Genomic DNA, 18,547 nt, shown 5'->3' on the forward strand with positions numbered 1-18,547 from the left:
TCAAAATTTTGCTGGCACCAAAATTATGAAGGTCTGCAACATCCGCCCCTTTGTTTGTTACATTGAGCGGGAATCGTATATTTATTCGACAGGGGGTTGCAATTGGGAGAGAGCCGATCAATAACGTTCCAACAGGCCCAAATCTCACGTGTGAGCGGTCGCCAGGAAATGAGACCGACTGGTCTGGAGTCTGCCGACGTCCCAAAGTGCCCTGAAAGCGATTGCCTTTCCAGAAAACAAGAATTTGGGATCTCTAACCGACGTGTTCCTCAACCCGACTCATGGTACAAGGCGTTGTTGAGCCCGAGTCAATGAGTGGAAACGAAATTCAGAATTGCTATACCATACGTGCCATGTTGGAACGGATCTTGTCGCATAGATCTAAAAACCAATCATGTACATGTACATCAAAAATGTACACGACAAAAGGTGTCGGCCATTGCTTTCCATATCATGCATGCAGATGGTTATGCATGTCAACAAATTTTCAATTGGCCGCTGCCGCGATGCATTGTATCGGCCATTCTCATTGGCTGTAAAACAATGAAACCTAACTTACGTCTGAGGAACAGAGAAGTTTATACTTTTAGATCAAACAGGAGATTTTGTAAGAAAACAGACAGAAGCGTTCGAGCTAATTACAAGGAAACTGTGCTGTGATCTTCAGTCTGAAACCTCATCGTGATGTCGACGATTATTGGACCTTGACAGGCTTCGTCTCCTGATAGCAGCCTCCTCCCATCCTTTATTTGATGAAATTAGCGGCAAATTAAGGCTGGGAAGGTGGTGATGTCAACTGATAGGCCGCCATGCTCGCGAAATGATACGCTTTTCTGGAGGCTGGATTTTACTAATGAACCAAATTGATTTAATCGACTTTTGGTTGGTGCGCATGCGCTAGAGCGAGCACTAAACGCATAGAGTTAGCTGCATTGGACAAGAGCAAGTACAATCCTTCAGTTTCTTCTCCCACTAACTAGCCTTAGCCTTGAACGTGGTTGTAATCAGCAAGTGCTAATGGAACGCTTCCGTTTTTTTAACTAACTTGGTGTGTCACCTTACGTGTTCGTCCCTGGCATGGTGGTTGGTTCTTTGCGACACTAAACAAAATGGCCGATCACGGAATCCTTGTGATGAGGTTAAATTTTTTCCTTTTTTTTATGTGTTGTGGCGACAACTCCTCTCAGGCACACAACCCCGCCCCCCCCCCCCCCCTCCCCCCGAGAAATTAGAGAATATAATTTGTGATTACTGATTTGGGCAATAGTGAAGAATAATAATTTTATTTGACAGGTAACGCCTGTTCCCCTACAACTTTCTTCTGACAAAATAAGACCATAGTGAGTCGCGAGACTATTTGCCATTGCCACGTGGTTGGTTACCTCTGCGGCAGTTTCCACCCGATATGCTGGACCCGCCCAAGGGAAATTAAAACAAACAAGTCACCTTGTCTTTGGCTACAAAGAATGGTTCACTTGGCGCGTCACATTCTGTATTCCAGCCATCTTTCATAGCGGTTGGCAAATTAATAACCAAATAATCAGGTCTGCTAATCGGGTTGAACTCTTCTTTGCCCAGGGTAGGCGAGGGGCACATTTCATCGGTGTACTAAAGTTTTAGTACCTTTACGTGTGATTCTGGCACGCTCATATTGGAATTTACGCTAGAATTGATGTAGAAGGTGGCCGTATCAAACTCTTGTGCAAGAAAGAAAAATCACTTTTAAACTCTGTGACACTGTCTATCAGGAATTAGACAAACGTATCACCAATATAACTAACGTTAGTGGCAGTAATGTTAACAACCTACCAACGTATACATCTAATGCCAAACCCATACCTTTAATAATATAGGCCGGGTCTATTTGGCAAGCCGCTCGCCGAACAGGCATCTTTTTTTGTCCTGTTTGGAGAGCCGCTTGCCAACCAGCACTAAAAAGCCACCCTGTTCGGCAAGCCGGGCTTGCCAAACAGGGCAAAAATACTACCCTCTTTGGCGAGCCGGAGAGGTTACAACGTGTTGGCCAATCAGAGAGTAGTGACGTTAAAATCGAATTTATATGCGCATATTTAACAATGGCCGACTTCCCGCTCTCGATTCAATTTCTGTTACTAAACTCTGGTTTTGGTCAATAATCCATGAAGAAGCATGTACATGTACATGACTGTATGGATTTACAAAAAAAGTCATAAACGTGATTTAACTGATAAGCATGTTAAATGCATTAGTGTGCATTTCTAAAGGCGTTTCACTGTAACTCCAGTGTTGCTGACCGTGTTGCCACGAATGATAATGAGCTCCTGGATGGTTGAATATGCATGAGTTCGGCTCTCCATCTAGGGCAGAAAAAAGGCGCTGTTTGGTGAGCCGGGCTTGCCAAATAGTCACTTCCAATAATATAAGCAGTGGTTTAATCAACATCATGGCGGAATGCAATGTACATAGACTAAGTATAGACACTAGTACATGTATATCGTAAAGACACAGATTTCCGAGACTTCATTTTTCAAAATGTTCTGCCGAGACTACCCAAATCATTTTTCATTTTCCTTCAGCACACCATGATAAATTGACATTAAGCCATGAATTTGTTCCTTCCTTTGTAATATCCTAACCGTATCAAACATGAAAGAGAAAGCCTCAAGTCGCAGACATCAATGTGTGTAGTCATTTTTGAGCCTGTCACAAACGGCTGTTGATGACTGGAGGCGCCTCTCAACTTCAAGTCGATATGAAGCAACGATGTGATAAAAATAACACATCATATAGAAAATTGGTTGTGGTTGTCTTATTTTCTTTGTGCTACGTCGTGAGTTGTCTTGTGCACCATTTCTATACCGGTATAAATCAAAGATTTCAAGGGCGTCTTGTAAAAATGTTAGACAATGTTGTTGTTCTTGTCTCGAAAGTCACCCTTTGGCTGTTGAAAATAGACCATGAAACTGTAGCTGGATTTTGCCAACTCTCAGTTTGAGAATGCTGCATACATGTAAAACTACGTTTCACCGCTATAGCATTCCGCGAAGATGACGTCACTGCAGCTGCTGCCCTCTATTTCCCCATCGCTGAATTACAGGCAATGTCGGACAAACATGCGGTTTCGTAATGGATTCAGGCTTTCTAACTAGGGCAGTTAGATTCAATCTGGCACATGTCCGAGTGTTGGAAATACTACATAATTGTTCTGAATATTTCTCTCTCTGACTCTATGGTATCATTCATGCTAAAAACAATGCAGGGTCAAAGATAATTGACTTTGAAATAAGCTCAAATGCGTAGAAATAAGTGTCGATGTCCGACTGTCACGTGACTACAACGTCATGAATATCTTATTCAAATGACCTTGTGAGCTATAAATAGTAACGTCGCGGAATGCTATTGGAAGACTCGGGATTGAGCAATCCTTATTTATTAAAGCCTTGGGCATGTTTGAAACGGCAGTCACAAGCACATCAACCTCGATTGCAACACCGTTGATGTTGATGTACATGTATATATAATGCATGAGGCCTCGTTGGCCTCGATTGTTCGATTGAAACTGGACGCTGAAAATGGAACTAACTTCAAGACGAACACGCTATCTGTCCACGACAGTCGTCAGAAAGAAATACAAGTTCCGTGTTCAACAGTTGATACTCTCATCCTCGTCATTAAAATGATCATTTTGGTCTTAATAGCAATCTCGTTTGCAACCTCGTCTTATTCGGCGAGACAAGGCTAGCAGTGGCGATGATGATCGTCAGTGAGTAGTGGCGCCTATAGTCTAAACGTCTGGAACTGATTACAAGTAGTTCGCCTCGGCATCAGATCCAATATTTGACATTATACTTGCCCACAATGTATGTATTGGAAGTATACGCAAAATGATCGTCAGTCGATACTGGTGTATGCAAGGTAATTATTTTATCATCTTAAAATCATTAAAGGCACAGCTCACAAAACCATGAAACAATTTTGTTCTTGTACATGCCTCATTTAATCAAAAACCTGCATAAACTCTAAACAGAACCCCGTAACATTTTTTTCATAGTTCGTGACATGTTGCGGCGAATAGATTGTTCGAACCGCCTTATCGACCCCCGCCTTCTCTCGTCATGCCTGTAGATACCCACGTGTGCGTAGAATGGACCACACTGATATGTATAAGTGCTCTCCCCTTCGTTATACCGAACTAAATGAACGGCACCTCGGCCAAAAATCACATTTATACTAGAACGCTGTGACCGGAATGGTTTTCAAGAGTTCATTTTCCATTTTTCATCTTGTAACAACTCTGCCAGTACCTGGTTGAAAGGTTCATAGAATCTGTCCAGCAGTTTCCTAGTTTCTGGTAGCATTTGTCCCATTTGTGACTTGATCTTTTCCTGTGTGTTTACGGACTCGTATTCCTTAATGCGGTCCATCACAGTCGTTGAGGGTTCCGCTGCAAGAGACACATGAAATCAAGATATAATACAGACTAAGAATTGGGAAGCAATACATGAACATCTTAACTAGCACTCCTATAGTTACCTAATTTTGACCTAGGGGGCGTTTGTCAGATAATTCGGCATCTGTTCAAACGCTTCTTTTGGATGGTTGTTGCTTGATTTTGGTCACAAGATATATGCCTCAAATAGTGTAACTGGTTTTGTCGTGATTAATTAAGCTACCTGTAATTAGAAAATGGTATTTTTACGACGTTCTACTTACAAGCCTTCAAAAAGCTGAATGCCTTCTTTATATGGTTTGCCGTGTCTTCTTTGTATTCCTCCGTTTTGACAAAAAGAAACTGGGCACGTGGGAATATTCTCAACCAATCATGGATGTAGACAGCGTACAGACCAGTGTATAGACGAACCTGGAGGAAATATAAAGAATCAGAATCGCCGTTTTGTGACTTTATAAAAATGCAGTGCAAAAATCTTTCTGAACAGGCAAAGGAAAAATGATATTTTTCAAACGGCCATGAGCATTAGGCTAATTGCTATATGCATATTCACCAAGAAAGGAAAGCAAGGATACAAATGTATTATATTCCACTTACATTTTGTTCATTTGCTTTCATGACCATGTCGCCATTATATGCGCATGCGCGAACCGAGTACGACCGGAAACAGTCGAGATAAATGCTAATGGTGTGTACGACTCTGTGATGGAAGATCTGGGGTGACTTGGCCCACGTGCTGTTGATGTACAGATAGTGCGAATAGACGCTGAAAAAAACGGTAACAAACATAGAGCAATTGACTGCCTTTGTAACCTAAATTTGGCAGCAATTAGCTTAAATCCTGCTGCCCCCTTTGCCCGGGTTATCGGTACTTTCCTCGAGAAGCGACTCCCAATCGCGTACATTGGCCAATAATAGGCCTTGTATTCATTTTATGGCCTTGCTGTCTTTGCCGAACATGCGTGGTAGCCGACTTTTGACTGGCCAATACTTGACGGGAACCACCGATTGAGGTATGCTGGCATCAAACTTCTTATTAGTCGGTCAGATTTTAGTAACCATCATTTCCCGCACTGAGCTCTTTCGACGATTGCCGTTCGCGGCTGTTTGCTGCAGGCCACAGCCTCGTCCTCGGTGACTTTGGCTCCGGCTCATAGCTCCGATTGAAATAAATCGACTGCGTCGAAAGAGGCATGCGCTTTATATAGGCTACGTTTTAGGATAGGCAGCCTTTAGGTAGCCATGCAAGAAGTTTTTTATCAATTTGATGTTTGACTTACGTTTCTGCCGGATCTCTGATAAGTGTTATAAACTTGGCATCGGGGGTGTACGCCTTAATCAGGTTTCCTACCACGATATCAGGGGCCCTTGGCTCATGCCTGACTGTCAACATGCGCTCCCGGTACGTGACATCCCAGTAGTACGAAGGGCTACCATCACCTATAATCAGATTAGGTTGCTGCCATATCGTTGTGTTAAACTTTTTTCTCGACTCCAGGTTTAGCATCTGTCTATAATATCGTCCAACTTTGTGCAAAGGATACTCTGGAACGAAGAACAATGTGTTTCTGTTAGGATCGAACGGGACGGATTTCTGTGAAAGCCCAGTCGTATTCAACTATTTGATCAGAGATTCTGAAATGAGCGGTTGATTGATTGTCGTTAGATGGTCTATAACAGGCACAGGCAAAAAATTAAAAGCTAGGCTTTGTTAACTCTTGTTGGTATATATAATCGGTGACAATTCAGCTTTAAATGCTATATTCGACAGGTTTTAACTTACTATATTTCTTCCTTGTCCAGAAATGGTGTTCTTTATAATTCCTGACTATCTCCGGATGCTCGTGTAGACGGTACCAGAAATCCGTGGTGCCTGCTTTAGGGAACCCAAGGAGGTAAAAATAGGGCAGACAGGCCATGTCATTATCCTTCTCTATCAATCTCCAGCAACGGGTTTTAAGTTTTGTCTCTATCGTCGCAGGAGCTGGGGGCTGGAATGTGAAGTGAACATCTTGGTTGCATGCATCTTGGGGGAAAGTCAACGAAATGATAGAAAATGACCTGATATATAATCACATGTTCATCATTTCACTTCTTGCAACATCAAAAAACCCTGTACCTTCATTTAGAGTTCTGTAATTAAAGATGCTGGTGAAAGTAATCAAATGCCATTTTGCTGAACAAGCAACAAAAAAGCTATACGTCCCCTGGCGTTTCTGCACCAGCGCTGGAATCTGCCATTTGAACAGCTGATTTCGAAGAAGTTTGTCTGGGCGCTGACTAGTCATGCGTTATGCCTGGAACAAGGGCCAGTGGCTTATGGCATCGTCCTCAATTTTCTTAGGCCTTGTAACGTGTGCGGAGTGTTCCCTTTAATGGGGGTGAGGGGGCTGGTTCGTCTTTGTCGAAAAGGTCCATTTGATCGTTCTAACAATCGACACCAATTGTATCATAACTCTAAGTAAGAGACGTCCGATTCAACCTCTCTCTGGAGGATTTTCCAATGCAAAATAATAACCGACTCACCTCGATGTCCAAGTTTAGAGAAAGATCAGCTGGTTTGAACCTTCCGAACCATTCTGCCGTTAGTACGTCCTTGGGCGCGTCACTTACTGGCACATAGGACGCCAGGTCTTCCAAGATGTCCTCTCTCGTAATCAACCCGTCTGTTCGGACCCGCGATACGTTCTCTGATAAAGCACTATGTTGTTCTCTGGCTTTCAGGATATCTTCAGACATGACAAAATCTATTCTGGTGTGCCTTCTATTATTAATTTCCGATTTTACGTTGGAGACCCATAGTGATGTTGACAGTTTGTACGTATTTAATCCTATTAGAACCAAAAATGTGACTCCTGCTAGATTGAGGATTCGCCGCCGAAATATACAGTTAGCCAGGATGGTGATGACTCGGTAAAACCATCTGAACGTCTCGGGCATTCCCAGCTTGTCTGTGAACCGATACTCACCTACACAACGCTTATAAATATCAACATTTGTTCTGAAATACATAGCACACACTGAGTAAAGTTACTCGTTTTCAAAATCAGAGGTGAGGTTAAACCAAGAACTGCCAAAAGCACTGTCCACACGAGTTTTTACACTGAGATTCCTCGGTCACAATGTTGACCAAATCCTTCGTCCGTCTTCGCCTAAAGCTTGACATGGCATACGTTTATTTTTCTCGGACTTATTTATTCACCGAAAACGACTCATGCTATACTGGGACCAACGTTAAATCCCCTTGATTACCTAAAGAGTAATCGGGCGTATTACGTTGATACTTTGACAAAATATTTAACAAAGTATTTTAATGTCACAAAAGAAACTGAATCACGAGTGTTTGGTTTGTGGACTAAATATATAAGGCAGAACCACTCTATTAGGTACACCTTTGGGAATGATTAGTGTTATCCTTGATAGAGAGGTATACTAATTGGAGAGGTCAAAGGTATTGTCAAAACCACTACCATTATAATGCAAAATGTTACAATATCGCGAACTGGAACAATTACTCAAATAAACAATAAATACAAAAAATAAGAGTTTTGCGGTATTAGAGACACATCCTTCCTATATACAATGTACATTTTAGTCCCCATTTAACAAAACCTGTCTTCTTCGGACCATATTCATGTGTCAGAAACATATACATGAATCAGAGTTCGATTCCAATGAAGTTGTAGCTAGTCCCATGCAGCATTTGTGTAGGCCTGCCCCGGAGTAATGGCCGCCGTCCTCTTCGGATTAAATCCATTCTTATCAAAGCCGAATTCATCATATCCCAGTTCGTCATACCTCACATCCGCGTAGGCCGCATCCCGTTTCAAAGATTGGTCCTCAAAAGGAGCTGGCGAGATTTTCCTTTGCGTCGGCGATTTACCGCGGTCTACTTTTTTCGGTGTAGAGTCTTTCCATGCGTCCAGTTCTTGTTCTTCATTGGCCTTGTCTGCCGCGGGGACCTTCGCCCACTTTTCCACCGCAGCCTTGGCGAGTTCTTCCTTCCTTTCTTTTAGTTTTTCCTGTCTGTCCAAGCGTCTGATTTCCCTTTCATTCTCAAGAGATTCTGAAAGAAAAAGCTGCAATAAAAAAAACAAAAAAAAACAAAACAAGACATAACGATAAAAGCATTCTTGCTTTACCTCGAAATGTTGTCACGAATGCCAGCGTTTTAGGTATGGCCCACGGCCTAGGGTCTTTGAAAGAAGCCTGGCCCACGGCCTAGAGTCTTTGAAAAAAGTAGCCGGCATGGAAGTAGCCTTGCCCACGGCCGAGTGTCTATGAAGAAAGTAACATAGAAGTAGCCTTGCCCACGGCCGACGGTCTATGAAAGAAAGTAACATAGAAGTAGCCTGGCCCACGGCCGAGTGTCTATGAAAGAAAGTAACATAGAAGTAGCCTGGCCCACGGCCGAGTGTCTATGAAAGAAAGTAACATAGAAGTAGCCTGGCCCACGGCCGAGTGTCTATGAAAGAAAGTAACATAGAAGTAGCCTGGCCCACGGCCGAGCGTCTATGAAACAAGGCGCATGGAAGTAGCAACGACCTTAAAAGATTATCGGATATCGTCAATCGGCTTCTTTCTTGGTCTCTTACATTTACCGACACTGAGTTGTTCAGCACTGAGATCGAAGAACAGGTCAAACCCCAGTCTCTCTGTTGGTGAAAAGGAGTAGACTACGTTGGTTAAGACACGTATATCAAATGGGGCCAGCAAGACTTCCAAAGATAGTGAGTGTTGGAGTGGCAACCGACGAAGGGGACGGCGCGATACCGGACTCGCAGGAAGTATGTTGGAGCCGGCGATGGAGGGAGCGCTGCAGTTGTAAGAGAGGCACAGTTGACATAAAAATGTCAAGTTGCAGCAGTGAGTGAGTGAGTTGTTTAACACATTTTTTTTCTTCTTAAAACTCACCCAGATTAGAGATCCTCCTCCTGTTCTTGCAGGTCATACAAGTGGTATGTATAACTATAACGAGGATGACGATTGTCACGACCATGTGCGCCGTCTCCTTCGCCGTAAAGAAGAGGCTGCTAATCCAGAATCCTGCAGTAGAATAAACCGGAGACTTTCCATTTTTATAGTAATGTCACGACACTCAAATGAGTCCTTGTGCGCGACATCCAAAGACAAATAATTTGAACATTTTCTGTTGTAATAAGGCTGGATATGATTGGAAAAGATTTACGGGGTTTATATAAAGTCTAGAGAAAGACTAGTCGATGCCGTATAAGTCGCTACTACTCATTGTATAGGAGGCATCACCTAAATCATGGTGTTTCGAAAAGAACCTTACCCGGCTCCGTGGGAGCTTCGCAGTAGGCATGGTAGTAGACCTTCAATCTGGTCCCTGCAAATAGAAGACACAGAGAACCAGTTCACATCAAAACTTTAGGGCGTAGCGAATGCCCCACAGCCAGCTTTTATGAGTTTGTATACCATGCTGACTAAGTTTTTCAACATCGGACTAAACTTTTGCAGACGATCCCCCAGCAACTCTTTGTCTCTCAAAAGACCTAAGACGCCGACGTTCAAGAAACGTCCCCGATTCGCATCCACATTGTCTTTCAATTTCTTGCGTTCAGTTTACCTTGATAAGCATCCGGCGTGCTGCAGATGAGTTCCCCCTGCAGGAAAACGTAGGACGCGTTGGCCCAGGGTATGATCCAAGCGTTACCACAGGAACACTCCCAGGTGATGTCATCCATCACCACTGTCTCCAGACCCGTATTTGTGGAAAACAAATTCACCGGAAGAGACGTGAAGGTATTACCGCTCAGTGTCAACTTATTCAGCTTCGTCAACCCAGAAAACGTCGAAGAGTAAAGGGTGGAAATCCCTGATGATGTAATACTGATCTCGTTAATACTCGTCAGTGGCGACAAAACGTTGTCTGGGAGGATGTTTGCTCCGTCTTGAAGAGTTACAGATGACATTTCCAACTTTCCGCTGGGATCCAGGAGGAACTCGTTCCGAGTGATGGTAAGACCCGAGAATGTGTTCGCATTCAGTCCGCCCACATCGCCGGCGGTGAAGACCAGGGAATCCACGGTTCCTAGTCCGGCGAATGCGCCATCCACAACTGTTGTGGTGCAATACGATATTGTGACTCTGTCGACTGTGTCAGTAAGTCCTGCGAAAGAATCTACGACCAGGCTCAAAGTGCTTCCGTCACAGGATATAGTCACTTCAACAGGCTCAGCTGACACCAGAGCAGTCTTCGCGAGATTTTCTAAATCTTTAAAAGTGTCCGCCTCTATTTTTCCATCATTGACGTTTATAATCGTGAGAATCTGCGGGTAATCCGTAAAATCGGATGAAAGGAGCGGAGGAGACCAAGAACTGTAGTCGCATTCTACTGACGACATTGGGGTCAATTCTGCGCCGGTTACTGTTGTGGATGTACAGCCAGTAGGCAGAGCCACTCCACTGGAAATAAGGAGCAAATCAATGACGAATATTAACGTCACTTTGAAAATTCTTGACTTTGCCATGACGAATTTCTACGCCGTGACTGCAGGGCCAGGCGGAGCGCAGGGTGATGTCGTCTATAGTTGTCAGTCCTCTAGTAACTCCTCTTGTCATCAGTCCGGGAACAATGATGAGATTGACTACATTATCCTAACGAACGAAAGCACATGGCAAACTTCGAGTCCGAGTCTGTTTTTACAGTTGTGTGGGCAGTCGTGCAGCTGCATAAAGTTTTGATATATTTCAATAGAAGGTACTACAAATACGGGCCATGTGTGTGTTAAATCAAAGCTTAAATCTGCAGAAATGAATGTTAAATAACATTTCATAAATACATGCATCAAACTGAAACAGGGCCAAGTTGCAACATAGCCGTCCCCAGCAGGCGGGACTCAGTTATCCCCTTCAATTGTGCATTCGATATTGTAAATAACATAATGGGACAAGGTCTGAACCTTTTTTAAAACCCAGCACACCTGTGGCAATGAGCATTTCGTTATAGCTTACCCTGTGCAGGTGATTAGGACGATCTGGTTGGAGTGAAGCGAATATTTCCCAAATCCTACTAATCGCAATGAGTCAGACGTTTTCATGCAGACTTCGTCCAACTGCAATATCACATTTATCAAAATTGATAGCCCTTTGTCTGGAGCGATATGGATTTTTTTGGTCCGAGGAATGTATACGCTTTGTTTTCTTTGGTGTTTGGTGAAAACGCACTGAAATCCGGCCAACGTTCATGCGACACGATGCATGGATACAGCCGCACCAGGCCAAGAATAGAGCCCGAGTGGAGGGTAACCCCCACAGATGGCCGCCACGCACGAACCTATAAGTACAACAACCACATCACCGAGGCTCACTCTCAACGTTCCATTCCCAAAAGGGGATTTTAAGGCAGAATCAATCATTACGGAGAATCATAGTTAAAATATCCCAGCTTTAATGATAAACGAAGCGATGGTTGCTGGGACAAAACGGGTTCTTCGATTTTGAAAGGCGCGCTAATTCCATATGCAGGCTTGTCCGCCACGTGCCGACTAGTACGTATACTTCTTGACTTTTCCGTTGAGGTCGAGCTCAACTATGGCATATGGTCGAAACTCGGGACAACATCTGGATGTGCATTGTCTCCTCAAGTGGGACAATGACCTCCTTGCCATGCAACGGACGTCAGACAGTGCCGACTTTACAGTTAGTCGTTTGTCAAACTTTCAATACTGTCAATCAGCAAGTAGCTGTCATGGCCGTCCCAACTTTCAAGACTGATACTGATAGCACTTGATGAGTTTGTATTTGCCTTCAAAATTGCTCCTTCCTCGAACAAATCACTGACCGTATGTTGTGCCAAAAGAAAGACCTGGCCTGTAGCTCAGGATGGATGTCACTATCTGTATCAGATAAACGAGGACAATCATTTTGCCAATTACTGTAAATCTGTCAGGAGCGTGATGTCTGTACCAGTAAGAGAAATGCAGGTGCTGCAAACTTGAAATATTCCACTGCTCGAGATACCTGACAATACATGTACTGCTCAAGGAGTTCACAAAACATAGGTTTTAATATTGGAATTTTATTCCAGCTAATGTAATGTTGATTGTCCAAAATTACATAGTGTTTTTTTCTCTATCACAGGAAACACAGCTCTGTCCCATACTGGGCAAAGCACTAATTTCACAATCAAACTTAATGAAGTTCTGAACCTGTACTTGCTAAACTTTGCTATTAAAAGACGCTACTGTATTCACTCATCCATAACGCAGTTCTTTATCAAGGTAAAAAGGTGCAATTATAGCCCTGATACAATCGTAGGCCCTGCTTTGGTACAATTTAAAAACACCTATAGGGCAACACAGGGAAAAATAAGAGCTCAATGGCCCTCCTACAGCCCCCTTGTACCACCAACCATGTCATTTTACTTTAAGTAAAGAGTAAAAAAATTGGTTGATCAATCTCAGCATTACAGTTATACAATTGCAGCCTTATGTCAATAAATGATAACAATATCACAGTATGCAATAAACATCTATGTGTAAATGGCTTAAAATGGCAAATCTCAAAATTACTGTAAAACCAGTCAGGAGCAGAATGTTGTGACTGCTCCTAACTGAGTTTACTCTAATCTTATCTTGTCGGCAATAAACTAGAGGCACTAAAGCAAGCCTCGCTATTGGTTTGACTGAATTATGCAACATTCATGTAAAAAGTAATAACCACTGGACGGATTAAACTGAGGATCAACCATTGGATGGATTTTATGGAAAAAACTAAGGAGAAAGTCTCCTAGAATGGTCACCGAATATCATTCAAATCCTTTTCTAAATGTTTCTCTTTTTGTTGTTTGAATTTTTCGAAGCGCTCATTTTCCAACGTTGTCATCACCTCGTTTAAAGCATAGATTTGTAAGCGCTGCATTGTCTTGAGCACTTTGACTCTCTCCTTTTGAGCGCTCATCTCCTTTCGAAGATTCTCTTCAATTCGTTTCTCCTGTCGCTTTTTGTCCTGTCGATCTAAGACTTCCAGCCTCATTTTTAACTCACGCTGAGCCTAAAACGAAAAGATTGATATCATCGACGTTAATAAACAAAGCTACCACTTTAAACAAGTCGAACCCCCGTAAGATTTCAGTCACATGGGTGTCCTCCTTATTACAGAGGTTCCTCCAAAAGTATGTGTGCCCTCCCTCATTCAAGTAGAGACCAATTAAAGATATGTTACGTGGTATCATTCTCTTTCGCTGAAAAAACAGGACAGTGGCTCAAAATATATTTCAAAAGACAGTGGAATCTCCCAGTGCAGACACCTCCCGAGGTCATCCTCTCTATTAAGGGCACTGCATTTGGTCCCAAATTGGTCATTTCAATTGATTCGACCTCTGTAATCAGGACACCTCTCAATGAAGTACAGTTTTTCTCCCAAGGGTGTCCTTGATAGGTTTTGCTGTCTCCTTTTCCTTGTCTCTTACCTGACTTGCTTTAGCAAAACGATACTTTTCGATTGTTGGTGATTGATACCCAGCTGAAGTCTGATAGGGCGAGCCAAATATCACACTCGAATCATTCCTTTTCACCGGGTCATAACTTGGTGAAATTTGTTTTGAATGACTCAGCTGCCAACGTCTCTCCCCGCGACTGGTGTAAGGGCTAGTTATACGACTAGAACGCTTTAATTTCGGGACGGAAAGTCTCGCATTTTGAGACAGGGCGATTTCCTTCGGTTTCGATAGATAATCTAACCGAGTGCAAATGTAAGTCTTGGATGAAATTAACGGTTTCGGATGCCGCGCATGAACTTGGCTTGTTGATATTGCTGTTGGTAATGGTGTACTTTTGCCGTTGGAAGTCTGTGAGAGGGCTGATACGGAGCCCGAGACCCATGGCTGGAGAAGAGGTGGAAAGGACGACAGCCCATGGCTCGTCTGTTTGTTTGGTTTGTTTAGCATAGCGATTGTTCAGCACGACTCTCCAGGCCCAATGTCAACATTGGAATAGCTGATGAAATTTTGCTTGGTCAATTTCAAAACATGACCATGTCAAAGATGAAGATGCAGATAATCCAATTTTTCATGTCAACAACTGTCATCACACATATTTTCCATTAACACAGCCTTAACGATCATGACGGCCAAGTATACAACATCCACAACAGTTGAAATTCCTCGAGATATTTCAAAACTGAACAACTAACAACGATTATATCTTGAAATAAGTTGTGGTGTACGTCTCATGAATGGATGGCAGGTTATTGAATGTTGTGAAAACAGTCTGGCAGACATGTGACATTGAGTTAGATGCTCAATGTCTCCTCAAGCACTCCCATCCAACCTGAAGTTGTGGAAGGACAACATCCACAGAAATAAAGACGTCCAGTACACAAAACCTTGACTCCAGCCCTGTTGGCACAAAAATTTCTCACTTCATTGACAACATAGGCCGACCGCTCAGTCATCAGGCATTCACAGGCCTGATAAAATGGAGCTAAGTATGCCTATATGCCTACCGTGCAAAACTAAAGATTACTGGACTGAGCCCTACTTGTAGTTATGCATTATGACTTTACTAATAGCGGATAACAACTCAGAGCTAACAACAAATAAGGCACAACAAACCTAGGGGTGTTTGGTCACACTTATGAATAATACATATACATATTGAACTTTTTGTCATATATACTGACCCAATCTCCGGAAAGGGTTATGCCTGTCTACACAACAGAAGTGTTGAAATTAATTTTCAGTGTGTTTTTACGCAATTGAAAACTTTCAAATTCAATTACAAATTTCAAAATCAAACGAACAGCGTCAGCCTTTAAAAGAAAAAAAACTTTCACGTGTTAAGTATCTCACCTTGATATCGTTCATGCTTGGAATGTAGAGAACATGGCCTAGCTGAGCTGGAATGGAAAAAAGTTGAATAAGCTACGACAATAATGTCTTCCATTGTCTTTGTCTTTTTAAGTCATGAGAGATGCTTACATTACAAATCCAACCCAGGCAGTCGTCTTCAGCATTCAACAGCATTAAATTATCAGATTGGTGGATGCTACGGAACTTGAAAAGAACGGTAACTACGGTAACTACGCACCAGGAGTGGGTGTGGCAGGTGGAGCCCCGGGATGCTGCAGGCCATGAAGTTTGATCGTCCCAGACTGTCGCTCAGAGAGGTACACACGAACCAAACCTCGCGTCGCAGCATACTGTTCCTCTGCCGGCCGATACGGGACGTAATCCCCGATATCCACGCTCCCACCAACAGGTCGTCTCCGGGCTGACACATCAGCATCAATCTCGCCAAAAGACTGTACAACATTTCTCGTCTTCGGTGGTTTCGGCGCAAAAATCGGCGTCGATAACGTCACCGTCTTCTTTGTCGGTTTTTGCTTCTGTGAAATTTGTATCGGTTGAGAATACAAACCCAGAAGATTCATTTGATCATCACTTTCTGATGTGTCCTTAGCACCATCGTGCGGTTTTATTACGCGTGACACCCGCTGTCCCATCGGTGGGTCAGCACTTACGGAATAAGCACCTCCAATGTTCGTTAGGCGTTTCGTACTGAATGAGGAAAGTTTTAACTTTATTCGAACTTTCGAATCTTTGTTGTGATTAGCTGTATTGCCATTTTCTGTCAATTTTTTTTCAATTTTTGACACAGTGACATTTCCTTGTTTTTGTTCACTATGTTTTGATTTCCTGCTTGTTGATCTGAGGCTTTGACGCCCAGTTGTACTTTTGTGTTTCTTTTTTCCACTTTTTCGTCTTTTCGTGAGGTTCTTTTTCTGGGAATTTGTCAGGCAAGGTGCTGAAATGAAAAAGGAAATGTATTGAGATAGATGTGATTCACATATCTATTTGGGTTTCGACATCAAATTGCTTACCAAAATAGATCATATTGTGTCTGATACTAAGTTAAATGAGCCAAATATCTTTCTGTAGTGTAACTGAGTTAATTCATCAACAGACATGTACTGTGATGTATAGGGAGCCTATTGGTTTAGCTATGCCAGACACTACAAATGGATTGCCTCCACCCATAATTGTGATTGGTATTGCAGTAAAAAGATGCCATGCAGTCAAGACATGTATACTTACCTATCTGTTAGTCCAAAAAAACTCCACCTTGACATGTAATAAATGTAGTGTGTTCATCAACAAAACAGTGATCCCACCCCCAGCTAAAACATCAATATCACTTCATCAAATATTGATAAATAAAAAGCCTTCAAATAGCTTCAGGGTGAACTGTATTCCAATAATCGTAGGCTCACGTTCACAATAAGAAGGAATGACCAACATTTGTTACAGTTTGTTCATCTGATGTCCCATGGACTGTGATGTAAAGAGTTGATATGCTTGAGATATATAAGGAGGAAAATGAGGCATCTATATAACATTGGCTGTCTGCCATGTCTGATATTTTGGGAGTTCCTTATCAACCACTGCCTACCCAATGTTCAAAATCTGTGTTTCAGGAATACATACCGGCTTTTGAAATATCCTCTGCTGTTTTGCCATGGACAGCATCTTCTGCAGGAGATGTTCCTTGAACATCAAGAGTGTCCCGGTTGTTTGTACACACTGAAACTACAAAATCTGAGTCCTGTCTTGAAATGTTGTACTGAAGACTGCGACTTCCTGACTCACTTGGTATCGCATCTAATTCCTGTCTAGAAATATTGCTCTGAAGACTGCGAGTGTGAACGCTTGCAGCACTTTGATCCTCCCTTAGTATCGAATCTGAGCCCTGTCTTGAGATGCTGTGCTGAAGACTGTGAAGACTTGCCGCACTTCGAGTCCGACTTTGTTCTGATCCAGAGCCTTTCACGGAGTCAGAACCATCAACAGGTGACTGAACCGATAACTCGGCATTGGTGTCCTTTCTTCCGAAATAGAACACTTCTTGCAAAGGTGAAGAAGTTCCAACAAGTTGAAGGCCTGATTGGGACGTTAAGTTGTTAGGAATCTGTGGGAGGAAGCTCGTCTTCGAATTCACAACCGTTACTTTGTCAAAGAATCGTTCTTTTGGCGTTCTTCGATCAAACTCTAGGTTATTCTGAAAGTCTTGGGTTGGTGTGTTTGGGCCCATTGAGGGATTTCTTGCACGATGAGAGAGAATCATTGGTTGTGTCATTGCACTCCTGATAACACTGTCATTAACCTTTCCAAGCTGTCTTACCATTAGTCATGTCAGCGACCTGGACCAAGTTCAACACCAGTGTAAGTAAAGTACATTTTTCTTTTTTTTTTTTCAAGTTTTCTTATTGGCCAAGGCCCTAACCATTTGGACTGCCAACTGCGGCAGGGAGGTCCTTCTATTTTTGTTTTCAAGTTTTCTTATTGGCCAAGGCCCTAACCCATTTGGACTGCCAACTGCGGCAGGGAGGTCCTCAGTCACATAGTTCAATTCATGTAGTTCGATCCTGAGCGCCTGAAAAGATAAATGATTGAGGTAGACCATCTCCATAAGATCTGTCATGTCATGTCATACCCATGTCATGACATTGAAGCCATGCGAATGCATTGACCATTGGCATTGGCATTGCCATGATGGCTTGCATGCTTGATAAACTTATAATTATATAAAGTTGATGCAATAAATATACAAAATGTTATGATTTTTTTCATATAAATTTGGACGAATATGCATTACAATTTGAATATATTATGGTCCTCACATTGGTCATATAACGCACGAACAGTTTGTCTTCCCTTCGTTACTCATGTACTGAGAAAACAGCATAAAATCGAATGTAAACAAGACATTTGTCATGCATGTACACTTCACTTCCGCAATGCCATGTTCACTGCCATGGCAACTAACATTCTCCAAGCGTTGTCAATGGTGGTCATTGTTGTCAAGCTTCACTCGACCTACTGTCTCTGCCACAGTGACAATTTCAGCGGGTGCATGCAAATTCAACACTTGGCCCGGCGACGGGAGATTGGGCAACTAACCGTCAATCGATTAGTTGCTCAAATACGAAACGAAAGCTCTACTTTCCTTTTTTTTATTCCGAATCCAAAGCAAACAGTTTCAAATAGCAGATTGAAATGGATCAAATTATACTACCAGTGTATCGTATTATGGAAATTGTAGCCTATTCTTGCGTTATAAGTGTTTTAATCATCAGCTACCCGCTTCTGACGTG

General features: G+C 42.6%; 2 protein-coding genes across 3 annotated transcripts; both read right to left on the reverse strand.

Moving 5' to 3' along the window:
• Positions 1-3,958: 3,958 nt before the first annotated feature.
• LOC135497157 (carbohydrate sulfotransferase 15-like) lies at positions 3,959-7,865 on the reverse strand. The gene is made up of 6 exons (XM_064786902.1): positions 6,956-7,865; positions 6,213-6,420; positions 5,710-5,974; positions 5,027-5,195; positions 4,693-4,840; positions 3,959-4,423 (listed from the first exon to the last, which is right to left on the reverse strand). Exons 1-6 carry the CDS (start codon positions 7,439-7,441, stop codon positions 4,236-4,238), a joined length of 1,464 nt encoding a protein of 487 aa, XP_064642972.1. The 5' UTR covers positions 7,442-7,865; the 3' UTR covers positions 3,959-4,235.
• Positions 7,866-12,483: 4,618 nt separating this feature from the next.
• On the reverse strand, positions 12,484-18,527 carry LOC135496942 (uncharacterized). 2 transcript variants are annotated; one of them, XM_064786542.1, is made up of 5 exons: positions 18,469-18,527; positions 16,881-17,826; positions 15,484-16,200; positions 15,246-15,292; positions 12,484-13,447 (listed from the first exon to the last, which is right to left on the reverse strand). In XM_064786542.1, the coding sequence occupies exons 2-5, from the start codon at positions 17,575-17,577 to the stop codon at positions 13,193-13,195; spliced, it is 1,716 nt and encodes a 571-aa protein (XP_064642612.1). In that variant the 5' UTR covers positions 17,578-17,826; positions 18,469-18,527; the 3' UTR covers positions 12,484-13,192. The 2 variants fall into 2 exon arrangements, with proteins under 2 accessions (XP_064642612.1, XP_064642611.1); XM_064786541.1 differs by lacking the exon at positions 18,469-18,527 and adding an exon at positions 18,074-18,199.
• Positions 18,528-18,547: the final 20 nt, after the last annotated feature.

This window comes from Lineus longissimus, chromosome 12 (genome assembly GCF_910592395.1).
Source record: "Lineus longissimus chromosome 12, tnLinLong1.2, whole genome shotgun sequence".
Lineage (NCBI taxonomy): Eukaryota > Metazoa > Nemertea > Pilidiophora > Heteronemertea > Lineidae > Lineus > Lineus longissimus.

Bases quoted from the DNA above. Each gene is read 5' to 3' on its own strand.
- LOC135496942 (XM_064786542.1), bottom strand. From the start codon at position 17,577: ATGGTAAGACAGCTTGGAAAGGTTAATGACAGTGTTATCAGGAGTGCA. The intron at 15,293-15,483 runs GTGCGTAGTTAC...TTTCCATTCCAG, and splicing joins ACCTGCCACACCCACTCCTG to CTCAGCTAGGCCATGTTCTC. The intron at 13,448-15,245 runs GTGAGATACTTA...TTTTCGTTTTAG, and splicing joins CAAGCATGAACGATATCAAG to GCTCAGCGTGAGTTAAAAAT.
- LOC135497157 (XM_064786902.1), bottom strand. From the start codon at position 7,441: ATGTATTTCAGAACAAATGTTGATATTTATAAGCGTTGTGTAGGTGAG. The intron at 6,421-6,955 runs GTGAGTCGGTTA...TTCACATTCCAG, and splicing joins CTCTAAACTTGGACATCGAG to CCCCCAGCTCCTGCGACGAT. The intron at 4,424-4,692 runs GTAAGTAGAACG...TGTCTCTTGCAG, and splicing joins ATTCAGCTTTTTGAAGGCTT to CGGAACCCTCAACGACTGTG.